Source organism: Xiphophorus maculatus, chromosome 10 (genome assembly GCF_002775205.1).
Source record: "Xiphophorus maculatus strain JP 163 A chromosome 10, X_maculatus-5.0-male, whole genome shotgun sequence".
In the NCBI taxonomy this organism is placed as follows: Eukaryota; Metazoa; Chordata; class Actinopteri; order Cyprinodontiformes; family Poeciliidae; genus Xiphophorus; species Xiphophorus maculatus.
Window position 1 is genome coordinate 25,123,879 of NC_036452.1, and position 20,769 is coordinate 25,144,647.

The window sequence follows — 20,769 nt, forward strand, 5'->3', positions numbered from 1 at the left end:
CGAACTTAACAACTTCTATGCTCGTTTTCAGAGAGGGAATACCACAACTGCAACCAAAGCAGCTACCAGGCCAACAGCCACTGACTTTCCTCCCCACTGACGTAGGAGCGGCTCTGAGCAGGATTAAATCCCACAAGGCTGTGGGTCCTGATGGCATACCTGGACATGTCCTCAGAACGTGCTCTGGGGAGCTGGCAGGAGTGCTGACGGACATCTTCAACCTGTCCCTGGCCCGCGCTGTGGTACCGACCTGCTTCAAGTCTCCATCGTCCCAATCCCCAAGAATCCCAACCCAACCAGACTCAATGACTACCGCCCGGTAGCCCTTACCCCCATCATTACCAAGTGCTTGGAGCGGCTGGTCCTAGCACACCTCAGATCCTGTCTCCCCCCCACACTAGACCCCCACCAATTTGCATACAGGCAGAACAGGAGCACAGAGGATGCAGTCTCTATAGCGCTGCACTCTGTCCTTTCTCACCTGGACAGTAAGAACACTTACGCCAGACTGCTGTTCTTAGATTTTAGTTCAGCATTCAACACTGTCATCCCATCACAACTGATTACCAAACTCACAGACCTCGGCATCAGTCCACTCATGTGTAACTGGTTGCTCGACTTCCTGATCAGTCGACCTCAACATGTCCGGCTGGACAACCACTTCTCATCCACCATCATCATAAACACCGGAGTGCCATGAGGCTGTGTGATGAGTCCCTTCATCTACTCCCTCTTCACCTACGACTGCAGACCTGTCCATGGCTCTAACGCCATCATCAAGTTTGCAGACGACACCACGGTGATCGGCCTCATCAGAGATAATGACGAGGCCGCTTACAGGGAGGAGGTAGACCATCTGGCTGAGTGGTGCGACAAAAACAACCTGCAGCTGAACACCGAGAAGACCAAGGAGCTTATCGTGGACTTCAGGAGGAACACTGACTCACATCCACATTAAGGGGACTGTGGTGGAGCGTGTGGACACCTTTAAGTTCCTGGGAGTCCACAGTGGGGTGGTCTCCGGGAGTATGGGGTACCGGGCCTGACCGGTGTCAGAATCTGGTCCACATTTCCAGAAGTAAGTCAGGCTCAATTCTGGTGAGAGTTGGTCTCTGTCAACACTGCATTTGTCAGCAATTCTGTTAATTACTTTCACGGACAGAATTTCTAGGCGCAGATCCTCAACACCTTAAGATGTTGAGGCAATCCGTTTTGGTGGCCTTAGGAGTGGTCACTGGAGGTGTTCTGAGCTGAGTGTGAAGGTGAGGATCAGTACCTCCAAAGGCCATGGTCTTGAGTTGTAAAATGGTATAGTGCTTTTCTGGGTCAGGGGGGACTGTTCTGCTCCAACTGGGGGAGTTTAAGTATCTCGGGATCTTGTTCACAAATGAGGGAAAAATCTACAGGTGGATTTGCGCAGCGTATGCAGTGAAGCGGGCGCTGTACCGGTCTGTCGTGGTGAAGGAAGCGCAGAGTTAAAAAGTGAAGCTCTTGGTATATGGGTCGATCTATGTTTCTCCACTCATCTTGTTCTTTCGGTCATGACCAAAAGAACAAGGTCATGGATACAAGTGGTCGAAATTAGTTTTCTCTGTAGGGTGTCTGGGCTCTCCCTTAAAGATAGGGTGAGAAGCTCGGTCATCTGGGAAGGACTCATAGTAGAGCCGCTGCTCCTTAACGTCAAGAGGAGCCAGTTGAGATGGCTTGGTCACCTGCTTAGGATGCCTCCTGGACCCCTCCCTGATGAGATGCTCCGGGCACGTCCCACCGGGAGGAGACCCCGGGAAAGACCCAGGACTAACTGGAGAGACCCAGGACTCACTGGAGAGACTGTTTCTCGGCTGGCCTGGGAACACCTTGGGATTCCCCTGGGGGAAACGGCCCAAGTGGCTAGGAGGATGGAAATCTGGGCTTCCCTTCAAAGGCTGCTACTCCCGCACAGGGACACCATATAGGGGGGGAAAGGTTAGGACAATTCCAAGGGCCCCTGACCGACAAGGGGCCCTCCACAATTTTATTTTTGTTGTTGTTGTTCATAGAAATTTTAAAAAGTCTGGGGCCCTGTCAATTAGAAAATTAATCATATTCTGTTTTCTAAAATTGTTTTTAGCAGTAAAAATCAAATGTTACAAGACCACTCCCAGACCAAAAAGCACACATCCATATCTGCACTGAACCCCCCGGCCCCTGGATCTGCATGAAATGGTTCGGTCCTGCTTGGCACACTTGACGGTAACAATGTTCAGCAGCAGTCAGTAGAAGACAAGAACGACTGTGGCAGTTACTATGCTGCTAAGGAAAATTATAAAATTATACAGGTTTTCAAAAAATTAGAGATAGAGAGAGGAAAAGAGTGCCAATTTGTAACCCAGTTTTTCTCCAAGAGAGGTGAGTAGACTGTGTGAGATTATCAACCATTTAGCATAGTTAGACTACAGGAGGAGGATAGAGGGCTACCTTGACAGCAACAACAGCAGGCAAGTGTGGCAGGGAATCCAGCATCTCACCAACTACAGGACCAACCTCGCAGCTGCGGAAGGTGACGCCACGCTGGCAGAGGAGCTGAACCTCTTCTTTGCCTGCTTTGAGGTGAAGCCAACAGATGCAGCCACACTACACCAAGCGACCCACAACACCACACTCCTCGTTGTAGAGAAGCACGAGGTGAGGCGCACACTGCGGGCTGTCAACCCAAGGAAGGCTGCTGGACCTGATGGTGTCCCTGGACGTGTCCTGAAAGACTGCGCCGATCAGCTGGCTGGAGTCTTCACCAGGAACCAGTCCCTAGTCCTGTCTACAGTCCCATCCTGCCTGAAATCTTCCACCATAGTCCACATACCCAAGAAACCTCACATCTCTTGCCTCAACGACTACCGGCCAGTGGCACTAACCCCTGTGGTGACGAAGTGTTTTGAAAAACTGGTCCGGTGTCACATCACAGCACTTCTCCCTCCTGGCTTTGACCACCACCAGTTCGCCTACAGAGCCAACAGATCCACAGAGGACGCTGTGATCACTGCCCTCCATGCTGCTCTGTCACATCTGGAGCAGCAGGGGAACTATGTGCGGATGCTCTTTGTAGACTACAGCTCTGCTTTTAATATCATCCTCCCTCACAGACTGGTGGACAAATTGGGGGACCTGGGTATCCCTCACTCCACCTGCATGTGGATTTTGAGCTTCCTGACCAACCGACAGTAGAGAGTTAGGGTGGGAAAACATACATCCACTGCCCTTAGTACTGGCTCTCCACAGGGCTGTGTGCTGAGCCCCCTGCTCTATTGTCTGTACACATACGACTGCACCTCTGCCCACCACAGCAACACCATCATCAAGTTTGCTGATGACACCACAGTGGTGGGGGTCATCTCAGGAGGCGACGAGTCCGCCTACAGGGCTGAGGTGGAGCAGCTGTTAGTGTGGTGCAGGGAGAACAATCTGCTCCTCAACAACTCAAAGACAAAAGAACTCATAATAGATTACAGGAGGAATAAAACAGACATTACACCACTAACCATTGGGGGAAAATGTGTGGAGAGGGTAGCTGATTTCCGTTTCCTGGGGGTCCACATTGAGCAGGGCCTCACATGGAACATGAACACCTTCGAGCTGATAAAAAAGGCCCAGCAAAGACTGTACTTCCTGAGGGTTCTCAGGAGGAACAACATCAAGGAGAAGCTGCTGGTGTCCTTCTACAAGTGTTCCAAAGAGAGCATACTGACTTACTGTATCTGCATATGGTATAACAGCAGCACTACGGCTCAAAGGAAAGCTCTCCAAAGGGTTGTGAATACAGCCCAGAAAATCATTGGCTGCCCTCTCCCCTCACTGGAGGACTTGCACAGTGACCGCTGTCTACGAAAAGCACAACACATCACAAAGGACACTTCTCACCCCGGACATTCTCTGTTCACACTGCTGCCTTCAGGCAGAAGATACAGAGCAATTAGACCAAGAACCAACCATCTCAGAGACAGTTTTTACCCAACAGCAATAACAAAACTAAATGCAATCAAAAACAACCATTAATCATCATGAATGATGTATGTGAGAATGTGGCTGTTTTTTTGTTTTGGTTTTTTTTTCAGTTATTTGTTATTTCTTACATTGTGTGTGAATTGTGAGACAGTTATTTTTTGTTTTTAAGCATATGCATTGACTGATGGGACTTTTTAAATTTCGTTGTTCTTGTGACAATGACAATAAAGATCTATCTATCTATCTATCTATCTATACTTAGCTTAGCGACAGACTATTGTTTGCCTCCGTTTCACTAGCATTCAATGAACAAAGGAAAAACATTTCCAACATATTCATATATTTAACTTGCACCTGTACCTTTTACCACTCTTAACAGATGAGTCAGATAGCAGCAGCTCTAACCCACATCCCTCCTGGCCTGTCCTCTCTTAAGTGAAGTTAAAGCTGCAGTATGTAGGCAGTATGTAGACAATAACAAATTTTGCTGAACGATTAATTGTCTCAAAAATTATTGAGATAAATGATAATATTGTTTGAAGAAATGTTTACACTGATTCAATGGAAATGACGTAGTAATAATGCATGCAATTTCCTGCCAAAGATAGATACACTTTATTTTCAAAAGAACACTGGAACTGATAAACAAAATAAACAAAACCAAAAACAAAAATAAAATGGATTCTCAGTCTCCATTAACAAAAAACGCACTTGAAAAAAAACTAAACAACATAAAGCCAAAGTGTAAATAAATACTGCATTCAACCAAAAGAGTGCAGATTATGAAGTCTGTATACTATGTTGCCCTTCAGTAATAATTAGATTTAAATAGAAAAGATGGGCACATCTGACTACCTGATGCAATAGTTCACACTACAGGTTTTTTGCTATTATTTTTCCCCTTATGACAATCTTAGAACAGATTGTGTGGTGTGTTAATCAGGGGTTTTCCCCGACTGGGAGCTTAACACAGCCTGTTGAATGTGACAGGTAGCCAATCAGAAAGAGAGGATTCCCTCCCTGCTTTCTGAGGGGAAATTACAGAGGGGAATCCCAAACAGCTGACATTGCAAAGTCCAGCGGACATTGGAGATGTTACATGGAAACAACATTAATGTTTATTCAACAGGCAAAGAATATAGAAATGACAAGGGGAGGAGTTGGAGCGAAATTGCTACCGCAGTTGATAAACCCGGCAACTTTTCAGCTGTTCTTCGTTAACTTGACATAAATAGGTTATAATGATTTTCATTCGGTCAGGACTTTACGCTGACACTAGCAACATGCATTGCAGGTAGATTGTAGTAAAGCATTGATTAATGCCTGGTTTTAAAATTAGTTCACTGGACTTGTAGCCACTATTTTGTACCCATTGTTGGACACCACACGGCAGGACCGAACCCGATCGAACAGTTATACCTAGGATTTCTGTCGGCTAATGTGTGGTCTGTCAAGTTTTGAAAATGGGCCGACAATCGGCCGACAGCTCTAAGATCGTGTAGTGTGTGCTGGGCTTTACACTAAGGAAATGAGAAAGGGAGGAGTCAGTGGAGAGCACTGGAGTTGAGCCTTTTCTTCATTCAGTGTCATTAACAGAAAGAGAAAAAGGCCGGAAGAGACGATAATGCAGATAATTAAAATGACGTCGATAGTTTTAATTTATCGTACGATTAGTTGATTTATCGTTTATCGTGACAGGCTTAGCAGTATGTAACTTTTATAAAAAATATTTTTTTTACATATTTGTTAAAATTGTCATTATGTTGTGACAGTATAGCATGAGAGATAATCTGTGAAAAATGTATTTAATTTGCCTTTTCCCAGTGCTATCTAGAAACAACAAATCAGAGGCAGGTTTTAGCGATGTAAATCACAATCGCGTGTGGCTGCACAGCCTCCCTCCCCTTGCCCTGTGCTATGCTGTAGCTAGCGATAAGTTTCGCAACGATAAGCTGTTTCTCCACCATTAGCACATTTAGTAGTGGGTGAATGAGGTTGATTGACAGTACTAAGACCCTTCTCCTGGTTTTGATTGGTTGTTTTTGGCCAGAACATTGCATTACTTTAGATAAGATAAGATAGATAAGATAAGATAAATCTTTATTGTCATTGTCACAAGGACAACGAAATTCAAAGGGTGCCATCAGTCGGTGCACATGCCCAAAAACAAAAAATAACTGTCTCACAATTCACACACAACGCAAGAATCAACAAACTGGCAAAAAAAAAAAAAGTAAGAACAGCCACATTCTCACATACATCATTTATGATGATTAATGGTTGTTTTTGATTGCATTTAGTTTTGTTATTGCTATCGGGTAGAAACTGTCTCTGAGACGGTTGGTTCTTGTTCTGATTGCTCTGTATCTTCTGCCTGAAGGCAGCAGTGTGAACAGAGAATGTCCGGGGTGAGAAGTGTCCTTTGTGATGTGTTGTGCTTTTCTTAGACAGCGGTCACTGTGCAGGTCCTCCAGTGAGGGGAGAGGGCAGCCAATGATTTTTTGGGCTGTATTCACAACCCTTTGGAGAGCTTTCCTTTGAGCCGTAGTGCTGCTGTTATACCATACGCAGATACACATTTAGCCAATAATAGTAGTTCAGGGAGGAGGTGGAAGAGATTGACTTTTTTCAGATTATCTGTCTTGTAACAAACATATTTTTTTATTAGTGATATACTGCAGCTTGATTAAAATGCACCTACAAAGAATTTTATGAGAAATCTGCATTGCTTCATGTATATTTTGCACGTTACCCATGAATGTTGCACATGTGGAAAAACATTTCAGTAATCTAAATCTGATAGAAAAAAATTAAACCAACCTACTTACATACTGTTTCATGTAAAATTCACTAGCAGTGAAAATTGTGCTAGTATCAGTATTGAACCAAAGAAAGCAAGGCCGTTGCAAGCCTTTAAAAATTGTGATGATGGGCCACATAGACTCAAGAAATTGTAACAGCTGCACAGGGGGGGTCCAATTAAATTTTTTGTCAAGATTCCTGGCAGCGCCCCTGCTCCCGCCACCCGACCCTAGATAAGCATAAGAAGATGAATGGATGGTAAAAAAATACAGTAAAAATACTGTAAGCTGTTTGGTTTTTGAATTTAAATAAAATATTGTCACACAGACATTGCCATGTTTATGCTGCAATGCATTCTGAGTAAATGACATATGCTAGGCCTGATTGCGCTAGCTTCATGCAGGACAACAGCAGTGAGTAACATCATTAAGCCTTTTTGATTTGAATCTTGAATTCCTGCAGAAAGTTGCATCTTCAATCCATTTAAAAGGGTTAGATTGTAGGTACAGAGCCAGGTATTAATCAGTGTTTAAAAACAACAAATGGAGAGCATAAATGCTACACTCAATATATTGTAAACAAATACAAATCACCCATTCTTCTTCTTCTGTACTTACTTGACAAGAACAGTGTTCTTCTGTAGGTAATCATACACGCCAAAGCCGTGGCTGGTTCCAAAGGCTACCAGCTTCCACTCCGAGTGTAGATTGAGGGCTGTTACTACAGCAGGAGGCTGACACTGGACCACAGTGAAAGGCTGGAACCCTGGCGGGAAAAGCACAGGCTCCTCACGAACATCCAGTTGGGTATGGCCCTAGAAGAAAAGAGGCAATAAAACCGCTATCAGATATAGACACAGCTATTTTGAGTATTTCCTTCCTATATGATACTAGATTTGTAAACTGTGTAAGCACATTTGTGTGTAATGGTGGGTTTTTATGCATGTAAAACAAACTGTAAACTACAAAGAAACATTTGTGTGCAACTTCAACAACTTTTAAATGTGCTTTCAAATGCACACACCCATATTAAGAAATCAATAAAAAATTTACACACACACACACACACCCCCACAATTAGAAATTAAACAATAAAATTTTAAAGATTTTTTTACCTTCAACCTCACAAATATGGTAATTACACATTCAAAAAAAATCTTACAAATACAAATGGTTAAATTAATGTGCATAAATCACCTACCTTAGAAAAAAACAACTTGTAAACACAGATCATTTTGCAAGTGCACAAGGATTTTTGAGAATCATTTCACGCTTCCAAGAGCCTCGAAGATTCATTTGTAAATGGTGCATTTAAATGTTGGTGGAAAGCGCGGTCATCAGAGTTTTGCTTGGAGTCTAATGTCTATATCCTCTGAACGGCACAAGTATGCAACATGGCAAAGATATTTTTCCATGGAAAATTGAATATCTCAGTACTCAATAGTTGTAACACAATTGTGTGTGTAAATGTATTTTGTATTGATAATTTCTTGATATTGGTGTGGGCATTGGAAAAAACATGTCAGTTACCAAAGTCATGCAATGTTTTTTGTGACTTACAAATCATGTTTTACACAAAAAATATCCAAAGCAATACACAAACAGGCTTACACAATTTACAAATCCACAGATATTTTGAGAATTTTCTCTCCATAGCAACATGCCTTTGGTTTTAAGGCATTGTGAAGCAGCCAGTGAGTCATACAACAACTTCTTTAAGGCATTCTAATAAATAAAATTGTTTAAGCAAAATTTCAGACTCAGTGCTTTATTTCATGTTAATGTGCATATTGTCGAACAGTCATGTGTTTCACAGGGAACAGTGATTGCAGTTGCACAGCATCCCTCTGACTGGTATCAGAGAAAAATGGAAGAGGACAATCTGAAAAAGGCCCAGAATTGTCAAATATTTTACACGCAAGAACCCATGCCCCAGTTTTCAGCTGGAGGGCAAAAAAATAAATAAAGTAAAAAGCTTGCCTATGATGAGTACCATTGGTTTTAGCTGTCATGCTGTAAACATAGCGCATTAAATCTTAAATCTGGCAACTTTTGAGGTACTATATCAAACAAATTTGCCCTTTGTGTGTTCTATTGAGAAACAATAAAACACACTTGGCTGATATGATATGGTGCTTGTGTTCTTTGCTTTGCCAACTTTAGCCACATGAAGACTCATTTTAGCTAAATTACAAAAGCCGCTAATGAGGACATGCTACCAGATGTGGAGGATGCTAACGAGGACCAGCCATGATCACATTTCAGGACACCTTCAAAGAGGTGCTTCCAGGAAACATAGACAATGAGGAGATATCCCAGTTTGCAGAGCGCTACAGAAAGGCTACGAAAAAGGAGATGGCTGACACGATCCAAAAATATATAGAGATTTATTTTTCTTTTCTTGTAATATTTCTCTTTTTCTTTTCATCAACTTATTTTATTATGGTTTTTGAACAGCACTTTGGTGCAGTTTTAAACCTGTTTTTAAAGTGCTATATAAATAAATTTGACATTGACATTGACAAAAAAAAGTAGAGAACTCCTCCCAATAATGTACAAGTACACTTAGAGTTAGGACTGTTGAAACAACTTTTTCTCAAGTGAAAGGATACAATATTTCAGAGTTACAATAAGCTGAATCGGAAGCTAAACCCTGTGGAATAAAACAAAGTATTACTTGTTATTTCTTAAACTGTTTATTCTAAAACTAAACTGGTGGTTATAACTAATCCAATGCATTCCACTTTACTTTAGGTAAATAGAACATTAATGACTCAGTTATTACAGCATTTGTTACTGTAATAACACTTAATGACATTTATAACTGGTGATACTTGCTACTTTATTTGAGGTACGGGGAAATATTAATGACAAAATTGTCTCATGACAGTCACAGTCAAGACTAACAACAAATGGCAAGGTAATGTAATTATAGAGATGCATAACTATTGTCATTTTGATAATACTTATTGTGGTGGGATGGTGTTCCACCCTCCCCACCCTGTGCACCAGGTGCAGCCAGAAGTGCACCACTGATTGGTGGGGGGGACAGATGGCTGTATAGTGGAGCAGGCCGCTGCAAGGTGTGCGTGTCTTTGTTTCTCCTGCTACATGTCGGCTGCCTGAGTGGCCTTTGTGCTTGATCGGCTCATCTGAGATCATTAGTGCGACTTGTACCATCTGTGGCTGGGATTGTGGTTGGGTTTTGGGTGTTATACCTGCCGTGCATTTCTGCAGCGTTGCTCTGCTGGCGTTAGCGGCTGCAGCTGGAGGTTGTTGCGGCGTGCGGCTTCCATCTAGTCCTCACCTGCTGATCCGCTCCCTCCCTAGGTAGGCTGTTTCTGCTCCTGGGTAAGCTACCTGCTGTTTAAATTTACTTTACCTGAATCCACAGTTAATGAGTTTTCTGTTTTAGGCGGATGATTCTTTTGGAGCTGCAGCGCTTTGGACGCTCTGCTGTCTTGTCTTGCCGATGGTCGTTTGGGCTGCCCTCAACTAAACCTGTTGCTGCTTGGACAGGCTAGTGGACAGGGCATGACTTCTCTGGCCCTATTGAAAGGACTCTGAAACCGGACAGCAACAATTTGTTCCATTGCTTGAAGTGTTTTGTTTTTTTTACATTTTGTCTTTGTTGTACATTATTGAAATTACTCATTTGTTTGCTTTTTTGGTTTGATTTACTAATTTGTTTTCTTTTGCATTGCATGTTTTTTGTTTGTTTGTTTTTTTTTGTAATAACTGAAATTGTCCTTACCTCACCCTACACCTTTTCTTTCCAGAGACCGAAGTAGGCCTGAAGCCATGTTTTTAAAAAGAGAAATGTTTTAAGGAGATTGTTTTTTTTGGGGGGGCGGGGTTAACCCCTCCAGGGGGTCTTTTTTGAGCTATAGTGTCCCTTATATGACAGTAGGCTGACAGGAAACGGGGAAGGAGAGGGGGGGAAGACATGCGGCAAATATCGTCGGGTCCGGGAGTCGAACCCGCGACGGCCGCGTCGAGGACTCAAGGCCTCCAAATATGGGTTGCGCTAACCCCTACGCCACCACGGCACGCCTTAAGGAGATTGTTTAATAAAATATTGTGTACTATTCAGTTTGTGTTCCAGTGCATCTTGTACAGAACTTTTAAAAAGATCCTCCCCCCTGCATTTGGCGTTGTTGGCAGGATGCACCATTGAACACAGACTTGTCTTTTTTAGTGTTTAGGGTCTTAACTGTTTTTTTTGTGTGTGTGTTTATTTATGGTATTGTAAGATAAGACAGCAGTAGCTATCCAAAGGAAGACCTACCTGTGGGTTCAGAATTTATTTTCACTGGTGTTTTTTTTTTTTTAAGTATCCTTTTGGTAGTCTTCCCCTGCAGGTATGGAGGAGGTGGCACGGCGGCCGGTGGATGGAGTAGGTCAGCAGAATGTGACAGCTGGGGGTTCGCCGGGTGCCGCTGCTTCCCCGACTGTGACTGGTGGTGTCTTGCCTGCTGGAGCTGTAGTTGCTGAACGGTTAGTGGTTGTGCCCGGGGACCGGCAATGTCCCATGTTTGGTGGTAGGCTTGGCATTGGGATCAGTGAGTGGAATGAAGAGGCCCAATCATGTATTCGGGCCCACCATTTGTCAGCGGCAGACAAAATATTTGTTAGGCTTTCTTCCTTTTTGATCATCTAGATGGGGAAGCAAGGGAGGAAATAAAGTATCGCACCAGTGCAAAGAAGAATGACCCAGCTAAGATCTTGGCTATTTTGAGGGAGTTGTATGGTTGCACTGACTCATATATAACTCTTCAGCATGTATTCTTTTCTAGGAAGCAGCAAGAGGAGGAAACACTGTTGCAGTTTTCCTTAGCTTTGATGGCCCTTATGGAGCCAGTGAAGCAGAGTGCTCCTGATGGGTTGATGGGCTGAATGCTGATATTCTACTGCGTGATCAGTTTGTGGAACATCTGTTGAACTTAAGCAGTATGTTCAGGGTCATCCCACTGCCACCTTGCTGGATGTGCGTGGAGAGGCAGGGGTTACCAGGTGGCGGTACGGAGCGTAGTCATTCTCTCCCATCCACATATGGGCTGCAGTACAGGGTGTATGGCAGCTCTCGGCTAACTCCACCTACTGCTGCCCGCTCTGAGTTTAGTGAATTAAGGGAACTTCTAAAACAGCTACAAGAACAGATTAATCAACTAACCCAGTGTATTACGTCTCTGCAAACTTTTTTACCACAGGTGCAGCTTCCTCGTCCGGGTTCAGTGGTCTGCCAACAGCCGGGTCACTTTGCCATAGAATGTGATGGTGAGCGGGTTCGTGCCAGGGTTAACTCTGTGGCAAGGCCAGCAAATGTTAACCAAGCGGAAAACTAACACCCACTGAGCTGCTGAGCCACAACTCAGGTCAGGGAATAGCAGGCTCGCAAACAGCAGCCATGTCAAAATAGTTGGCCTCTTGCCCAGTCATTGATGTCGTCATGGGTGGTGTCTCTGTTACTTGTTTAGCAGATACAGGTTTCATGGTGTCGACCATCACTGAGAGCTGTTTTCAGGAACATTTTACATCATTGGGGCATGATCGCCTTCAGTCATGTCACTGGTTGCAGTTCCGGGCAGCCAAAGGTCTTTTCATTCCAAACATTGGCTATTTAGAGTTGGATGTTAATCTTTGTGACAAATTGCTTCCGCATTGTGGGATTCTGGTGGTGAAGGATCCCACTAATGCTGGTTCTTCTGCTCCTGACATTTTGGGAAGGAACATAATTCGTTGTATCTACCAAGAACGTTTTGGGGCACATGGTGGTTCTTTCTTTGACTTACCTTCAGTAACAGTCTCCTGGTCCAGTTGCGGAGGCCTTGCAGCAGTGTCACCAAGCAGCAACTAAGTCCCCAGCACAGTTAACGGGTGCTGTTAAGGTCCAGGGCCCTCGAGCAGTAAGGATAACTGGTGGGGTTATGAAATTTGTAGTTGCAACCTGCAACTACAAATTTGTAGTTGCAGGTTGCAACTTGCTGGTTAGGTTTTATTGTTTGAGCCTCCAGAGTCTGACTTACCAGCAGGCTTCTCCATGTCTCATTCAGGCCGTGCACGTTCCTGTTATGTTCCTGTCCTAAATTTTGGAACTACTGATGTTTTACTCTTATCCCCGAACTCACCTTGGTGTATTGAGTCAAACTGAAGTGGTCAGCCTGCCCCCTGATGTGACAGAAATAAGGCCCTGTGCTACAGTTTCTTCTCAGGTTGCTTCTGGGCCAGAGCAGAGCATGATTGAATCTGTTGATTTGTCTGCACTGACAGAAACTGAACAACGCTAGATTTAGTCCCTTTTACAGAAGTACAGCTCTGTCTTTTCAGCTCATGAAGGTGACTTGGGGTGCACTAATCTGGTTTCCCATGACATTCCCCTGTTGGATGAGGTTCCGGTCCAGCAGAGGTACAGACGCATTCCTCCCTCAGAGTACGAGGCTGTCAAGTCACACATCAACCAGCTACTACAGAACCAGGTAATAAGGGAAAGCTTGAAGTGATTTTCTTTCACATTTTGTCTTTGTTGTGCATTATTGAAATTACTAATTTGTTTGGTTTTTTGGTTTGATTTACTCATTTGTTTTCTTTTCCATTGCATGTTTTTGTTTTTTTGTAATAACTGAAATTGTCCTTAAATCACTTACACCTTTTCTTTCCAGGGACCGAGTAGTAGGCCTGAAGCAATGTTTTTAAAAAGAGAAATGTTTTAAGGAAATTGTTAAATAAAATATTGTGTAATATTCAGTCTGTTTTCCGGTGCATCTTCTACAGAACTTTTAAAAAGATCCTCCTCCCTGCTGGTCACATTATGACATTTGTGACATGATTATTCTTGTTTAATGTCAAGTTATCAAAGAGTGTTTGTCTTTGTTAATGTCAAGTTGTTAGACATTTTTAACAATGTCAACTTTGCTTTAAAAGTGTCATTATTTGCTGAGAATACGGCCTGAAGTGCCCCAATTCCGATTTTTTGTCAAATCGGATTTTTTTGCCGGGGTCGTTCACACTGCCACACATATGCGACCTGTAAGAGTGTTCTTACAGCAGGCGACGGTGCTGGAACCCTTGCGGTCGCCAATAGGCCGGAGCAGCGCTGAGCTGCGAGGGCCACCTGACGCCGCTTGTGGCTTTAATTGAAATTGTTGTCCAGCCGGAGCAGCATATTAACAACTTAATCCTCATTATAGTCTGTCATGATTATTGTTATTCTTCCTGCTTGCACGCATCAGGGCGCAGAATAATGAGAGTTGTTGAGTATCAGTCACATTCAGTTGGGATGAATTTGACCTGAACGTTAGGTTTGAATCATTTCAATCGGATATGTATCGGATATGCAAGTGGCCTGGGTCGCATTCGAAAAGAATATGAACTGTGCATTCACAGTTTTTAAGGCTGTTAACGCAGCCTTAAAGACATCATGAATATTCATGTTCACAGGTGTTATATTTATGATAGTGTCATGTCAGTCTTGTACACACCCCTCCAAATAAAGAACTACCTCACAAAATAAACATCAAACATCAAGCCTGAAAACATAATACTGTAACAGACTGAATGTTGTGTTTGTTGTTTTATTTTATTTTCTTTGTGGGGAAAAATGTATGCTTTCCTTTTACACTGTGTTCCAAATTATTATGCAAATTGGATTTAAGTGTCATAAAGATTAAATTTTTTGTAGTGCCATTAAATTTATAGATGTCAGGGCTCTTTGAATCACTATAATTAATTTCAGAGAGCTGGATTGATTAGTTTGTCTGGTAAGCTCAATTAAAGAAAATCTACTTAAGAAGGATGTTCCACATTATTAAGCAGGCCACAAGTTTCAAGCAATATGGGAAACAGAAAGGATCTCTCTGCTGACTAAAATCATCAGATAGTGTAGTGCCGTATGACAAGGTATGAAAACATTAGATATTTAACAACTGAAGTGTTATCGTACTGTGAAGAGATTTGTGGCTGATTCAAAACAAAGATGGGTTTGTACAGATAAAGGCAGAATAAGGAAGGTTTCTGTTAGACAAATTCATCGGATTAAGAGAGCAGCTGTTAAAATGCCCTTACAAAGCAGCAAACAGTTATTTGAAGCTGCTGATGCCTCTAGAACCTCAAGGTGGAGGATCCTCCAGAGGCTTGTGGTGCATGAACCTACTATTCGGCCACCCCTAACCAGAGCTCACAAGGCAGAAACGGTCTCAGTGGGCCCAGCCGTACATGAAGATTAATTTTCAAACAGACTTGTTCACTGATGACTGCTGTGCAACCCTGGATGGTCCAGATGGACGCAGTAGTGAATTGGTGGTGGATGGCCACCACGTTCCAACACGGCTGTGACGTCAGCAAGGAGGTGGTGGAGTCATTGTTTGGGCCGAAATCATGGGGAGAGAGAGAGAGAGCTGGTCGGCAGAGTCCCTTCAGAGTCCCTGAAGGTGTGAAAATGACCTCAGCAAAGTATATGAACTTTCTGACGGATCACTTTCTTTGATGGTTCAAAAAGAAGAGCCGTACCTTCCGTAGTAAAATCATCTTCATGCATGATAATGCACCATCTCATGCTGCAAGGAATACCACTGTGTCATTGGCTGCTATGGGCATAAAAGGGGAGAAACTCATGTGTGGTCACCATCCTCCTCTGACCTCAACCATATTGAGAACCTTTGGAGTTTCCTCAAGCAGAAAATCAGAGGATGGAATGCAGTTCATATCAAAACAGCAGTTCTGGGAAGGTATTCTGACATCCTGCAAAGAAATTCAAGCAGAAACTTTCCACAAACTCACAAGTTCAATAGATGCAGGAATTGTGCAGGTGATATCAAAAAGGGCTGGACCAAGTTAACATGTAACTTGGTCTGTCAAGATGTTTTTTGATTGAAATAGCTTTTGATTTTAGTATGTGACCACTTAATGCTGAACACTCAAATAATGACCGTTTGCAGTTCTTTATAATCCATAAAATGTTTAGAAAATCTAAAAGGATCAACCACTTACTATACATTTATAGTAAGTGGTTCTTATTTACCCAGAAGGGGGTGTTTCAGAGTTTTGAGGAGCTTCAGAGATCTGGAGAGGGACGATTTCTTTAGATATCTACAGGTTAGGGCTTATTTTAATCAAAATATACGTGACAATTGAGAAACAGCCAAACCTAGACTTTTTAAGGTGTTTTTGTCTTTGTTGAAGTCAGGTTCATGCAAGAAACTTGTTTCCTTGCTGTACAATGGTATTCTATCCTCTAAACAAGGTGACACAAACTACATAAGAAACAAGTGGGTAAAAGAAGGAAACTTATCTATCTCAACTGAAGTCTGGGAACAGATTAACAAATTACACTGGATGACCTCGAGTTCCAATACATGGAGACAGTTCTGCTGGAAAAACACTGTTCGATATTTTGTAACTCCAGTTCAGAAAAAACATCGGGGCAGCGGAGACACATGCTGGAGACTCTGTGGAACAAACGGGGCAAATCATCATCACATCTTCTGGGGTTGTCCTGTGATTAAAGTTTTTTGGGAGCAATTGTGTTCACACCTAAATAACATCTTTACTGAAAGAATCCCATGTAAATGTGAATCCCTACATTTAGGAAACATTTCATTTGATAACTGGAATCTGGATGACAAAAAACTGCTGTTAATGCTTTTGGCAGCGAGCAAAAAGTCAATCACTAGAAAATGGTTAAAGCCTGAAGCACCTACAGTTGTGGACTGGGTCAATATTGTACAGGACATTTACATTTTGGAGAAGTTATCTTTTTCTGTTCAAGGTCAAAGGAAATCGTTCTTCAGGATCTGGTCTAAATGGACAAACTATGTAAAATCAGTAATTCCTGTGGACTAAATATGTCAATCACATGCAAATACTGTTGTGCAGTGTATTGTACCCTGGTTTAGGATTATGGCAAAATTATGCTCTTGATTGTGTTTTCTTTTTTTTCTCCTAACATAAGAAAAATCAGATCTGACCCTCTTTTATCCCCCTCTCACTCTTGTGTTATGGTTGTTTGGTTACTGTAAAAAAAAAAAAACTGGATTGGCTTATGCTATTCCTTCTTATACTTCCACTGTGTTGGAAGTTGAATTGTACAATGTAATTGTAACTTGCCTTTCCAAATAAAAGATTTAAAAAAAAAAAAATAAAGTTTAGAAAATCTGCTGTGCATAAAAATTTGAAACAGTGCATTTTGAGTTTTTTTTATTTTTGCAAAAAAATACTGTTCTCATGGGGAGCTTTGTTCAATAAAATTAAATTTATACTGTAATAGTTCCTGACTTGAAAATTATACTGACAATCATTTGCAATGACCATTTAAGAAAATCTGAGAAAATATCACTTGCATAATAATTTGGAACACGGTGTATGCTTCAACATAATCTCTGCTCGAAATTCTAGTGGATTTGTTGTTAATAGGTTGCCATGGGAACAGGTCTGTGTGTGTGGTGTAAAGCCAACAGAGCAAGAGAAAGGAATACAAGTGGTTTTGAGTTGTTCACTGGTTTTTCACTGCGTTATTTTTTCTTTGATAGGGCTCTCTGTAGCCACTTTAGTTTCTGAAAGTTCAATAAATGACAAACATTGAACTAAATGCCTCGTTCTTTCATTCAGTCATCAAATAGGATGAAATATTTATTTAAAAAAGATATCTCCTACAGCTGCAGTTATGTAAAAAAATTAATTGTCCAATTGTCCGAAACAGTTTTTTCCCACTTGCCATCAGACTGCTGAACTCTTAACTGGACTGCACTCAAAAACTGGTCTCCACTTCATACCTTGCACATATACATAGCTAAATAACTTCCATGTTACTGTCAATCCTGCACTTTATATTTTATATTCATATTTATATTCATATTTTATTTTATCTGGAGTAACCTCACAACATTGGAACCTCAAAACATTGTCCTGAGCCATATGCAACGTAATTTCGTTCTGTATACACCCTGTGCATGCAAAATGACAATAAAGTCAGTCTAAGTCTAAGTCTAAAGAATTTGTTTACTGCTCTTATAGGTATTGACAGATTTACAGTTGAAACCAGTGGTTTACATACACCATATAAAGAGACATGCTTTTTTTTTTTTTACACTGGCGTTAAATCAAAATAAACTTATCCCGTTTTAGGTCAACTAGGATTGCTTCTTTCGACGGTAAAACTTTGTAACTGTCTTTACCATACTTATTATAGTACTTCATTACTAAAAGCTGCAGTGTTACAACCAGGCGTCATTAAATGATGAGTAAAAAAACTGTTGGGTGAAACATTTGAATAAATTTAACCTTTTAGGCCATTTCAATAGGTAAATGGTCAGTCTGTTTCAGGACTCATCCTACCTTCCAGCGGAATCCTTCTTGTCCCTGCAACAAATCCACAACTTTAGCCTCCACTGTCTGCTCTGCTGCCTCATCATTCAGCTCCAGCATCAGAATCTACAACCACAGAAAGTCAGACACACAGAAACATGGAGGATTAAAAAAAATAGAAAAGAACATGTGGAAACTAAGAAACCCACCTAGTTTGAGTGGTTCAAACTAGACGAACAACTAGTTGGCTAATGAAACACTAAAACATTAGTATTTCATTAGCCAAACACTATTGAATTTAGTAGTTTGGCACTAAATTCATCATCACTGCTATTCATATTCCTCCTAGTGCCAACATTAAGGAGGCTCTCTGCGTTCTCTACTGTTCCACTTGAAAACTATTCATCAAGAGGGTGTTGTCATTGTTGCTGGAGACTTCAATCGGGCCAATATGAAGACAGTTCTCCCTCATTTCCATCAGCAAGTAGACTTTGCAACTTGAGGCTCAAATACATAGGATAGAGAATACATAAAAATTAAGGCAGGATTCAAGGCAGCACCGCGCCCCCACCTTGGTTCATCAGACCACCTTTCTGAGCTTTATTGCTCATCAGAAAAAAACCCATTGAGAAGTAGGTGAGAGTGTGGCCTGCAGGATTCGTGTCAGCATTACATTACTGTTTTGAATGCACAGACTGAGATGCTTTCAGAGAAGCTGCAACTGAAAACCATCACACCAAAGTTGAGGAGCATGCCAAATCGGTGTCTACATACATACTGAAGTGCATGTAGGATGTCTCTGTGACCAAGATCATCACCACAAGGGCAAATAAGAAACACTGGATGACAAAGGATGCTGAAAGCACAAAACTTTGCTTTTAAATGTGGGAACAGAGAGATGCTCAGGTCAGCCAGCCAATGGAAGTTCAGGCTTTTAAGATAGGCTTGCTATCTGACTAAGGAATACATACACAGATCTAGTCTGCTGATATTAATGATTATATGCAGTCTCCTCAGATCCAACAGGAGCTAGTGTAAACAAACCTATCATCTGATAGGGCTGGGTTAAAAAAAATTAAATTAATTTTCTTTTGAATGGCTTGACTAATAAAATCCTTAAATTGATTCATTTAGTAGAATCTTTAAAAACTGCAGAAGCACTTATGCCCCTTTTCCACCAGCTTGGCTCTATTCTGCTTGCTTTGCAAGCTTTTCCACCAGCTTTTTTTCGAGGCTGGCCCTGCTTTTAACGTCCCTGCTGCGGAGCAGGGCCAGCCGGGCGGGTCCTGCTTTTCGTGGGTGACGCAAGCTTGGTGACGGAGACCAAAGCCTCGAAGAGTTCTTGCTTCAACAGTGTTTGAACGGAACTTCATTTTTTCCTACCCAGCAGAATCCAGAGCTATCTCAACTCTGCTTCTACTTGAACACTACTAAAGTAGTCGACGTAAAACTTTATTTTTTCTGATTGGCCGAGGGCATGGTCAGACGCAGCAGCAAAGAGAGAAGAAAAAGGAACGGTGCAACATTTCAAACTGCAACACGGAAGTGATGGAAGTTACAAGCAAGTGGTGAACAAAGATGCCGGCTTTTCTTTGCATCGGATTTTAATATTCAGTGGCAGCTCGAGGGAACAGTTAGGAATAAGTCATGTTTGTCAACGTAACAGAGGGAATGGAAACCCTCGTTAGCCGCTTTGGAACCCGACGCAGCCCTACGGTGCCCACCCACTCAGAGGCAGCTAACGCCGCAGCTGCTATCCAGCCAAGTGAGGTGCATTTTTTTGAAGCTACTCAGCACATTCCTGAGTTGTAAATAACTGTCAATATTATACAGCATGTAGCCCTTCATTTGTTTTTTTATGTTTTATCTTTGCGTCAATCTAAGTGCTTCGATGGTTTCTCATTTTGCTGTTGTTGCACCGGAGTTTGTCCCGTTGTGAGATAATAAAACATGTTATATGATATTCTATTATTGTAAAATGGCTAGATATCAGTTTGCAAATTAAAAGGTTATGAACTATTAATTGTACAAGACATTAAAACTAACAATAAACCTGAAGAAAACAAGAGTGGTATTTTATCCATGGCTGTATGTCTGCATAGGTCTAAAACTTACTAGTAATTATGTTTTGTCTTTAATTTACACAACTATTCCAGTTATTTATAACTGTGTATGTCTGGACGGTAAAAAAAAAAGTGTTTGCATACTTATAGAGTATATAGAGTAACATGTTTGTTTTAAATAATTCCTTCTGTGTATGTAACTTCCACACTAGTAACTCTGTGTTATTTATCTACATTTATGTGCTATAAGCTAAAACATCTGATTACTTTTCCCAGGGAACAGAAGAAGAGGAACATGGCTGACACAATGGTGAACGATGATGAGAAACATCAGAACAACAACTGGATCTCCTTCAGGAGGAAGCAGCTACCAGCACTGAGATGGCAGATCTCCACGGAGAAGAGTTGACACAAACAAAAGATAAACAAATGCTGTTGTGCTCTCAAAGAACAAAGTCTCTTTTTTTATACTCACTCCATACATTATTGCAAGACGACTACTCATACAGCCACAGTTGCCCCTGAAGTTGTGTCTTGTCATTTTTAAACATTTTTAAATGGCATCAAAGCTGTTTTCTAACTACTGAAAACAGTTCTAACTATATTTGTTGTTCCTTACTTATCATGTT

The 20,769-nt window shown here is 41.8% G+C and overlaps 1 protein-coding gene across 1 annotated transcript in view; it reads right to left on the reverse strand.

Moving 5' to 3' along the window:
• The window catches only part of llgl2 (LLGL2, scribble cell polarity complex component), a 68,483-nt gene that overhangs the window by 20,102 nt on the left and 27,612 nt on the right, over window positions 1–20,769 (reverse strand). Inside the window, exons 15-16 of the mRNA XM_023341298.1 lie at window positions 18,108–18,203; window positions 7,398–7,594 (exon numbers count right to left, since the gene is read on the reverse strand). Of these exons, the coding sequence (XP_023197066.1) occupies window positions 7,398–7,594; window positions 18,108–18,203 (293 nt within the window). The remainder of the gene's footprint in view (window positions 1–7,397; window positions 7,595–18,107; window positions 18,204–20,769) is intronic.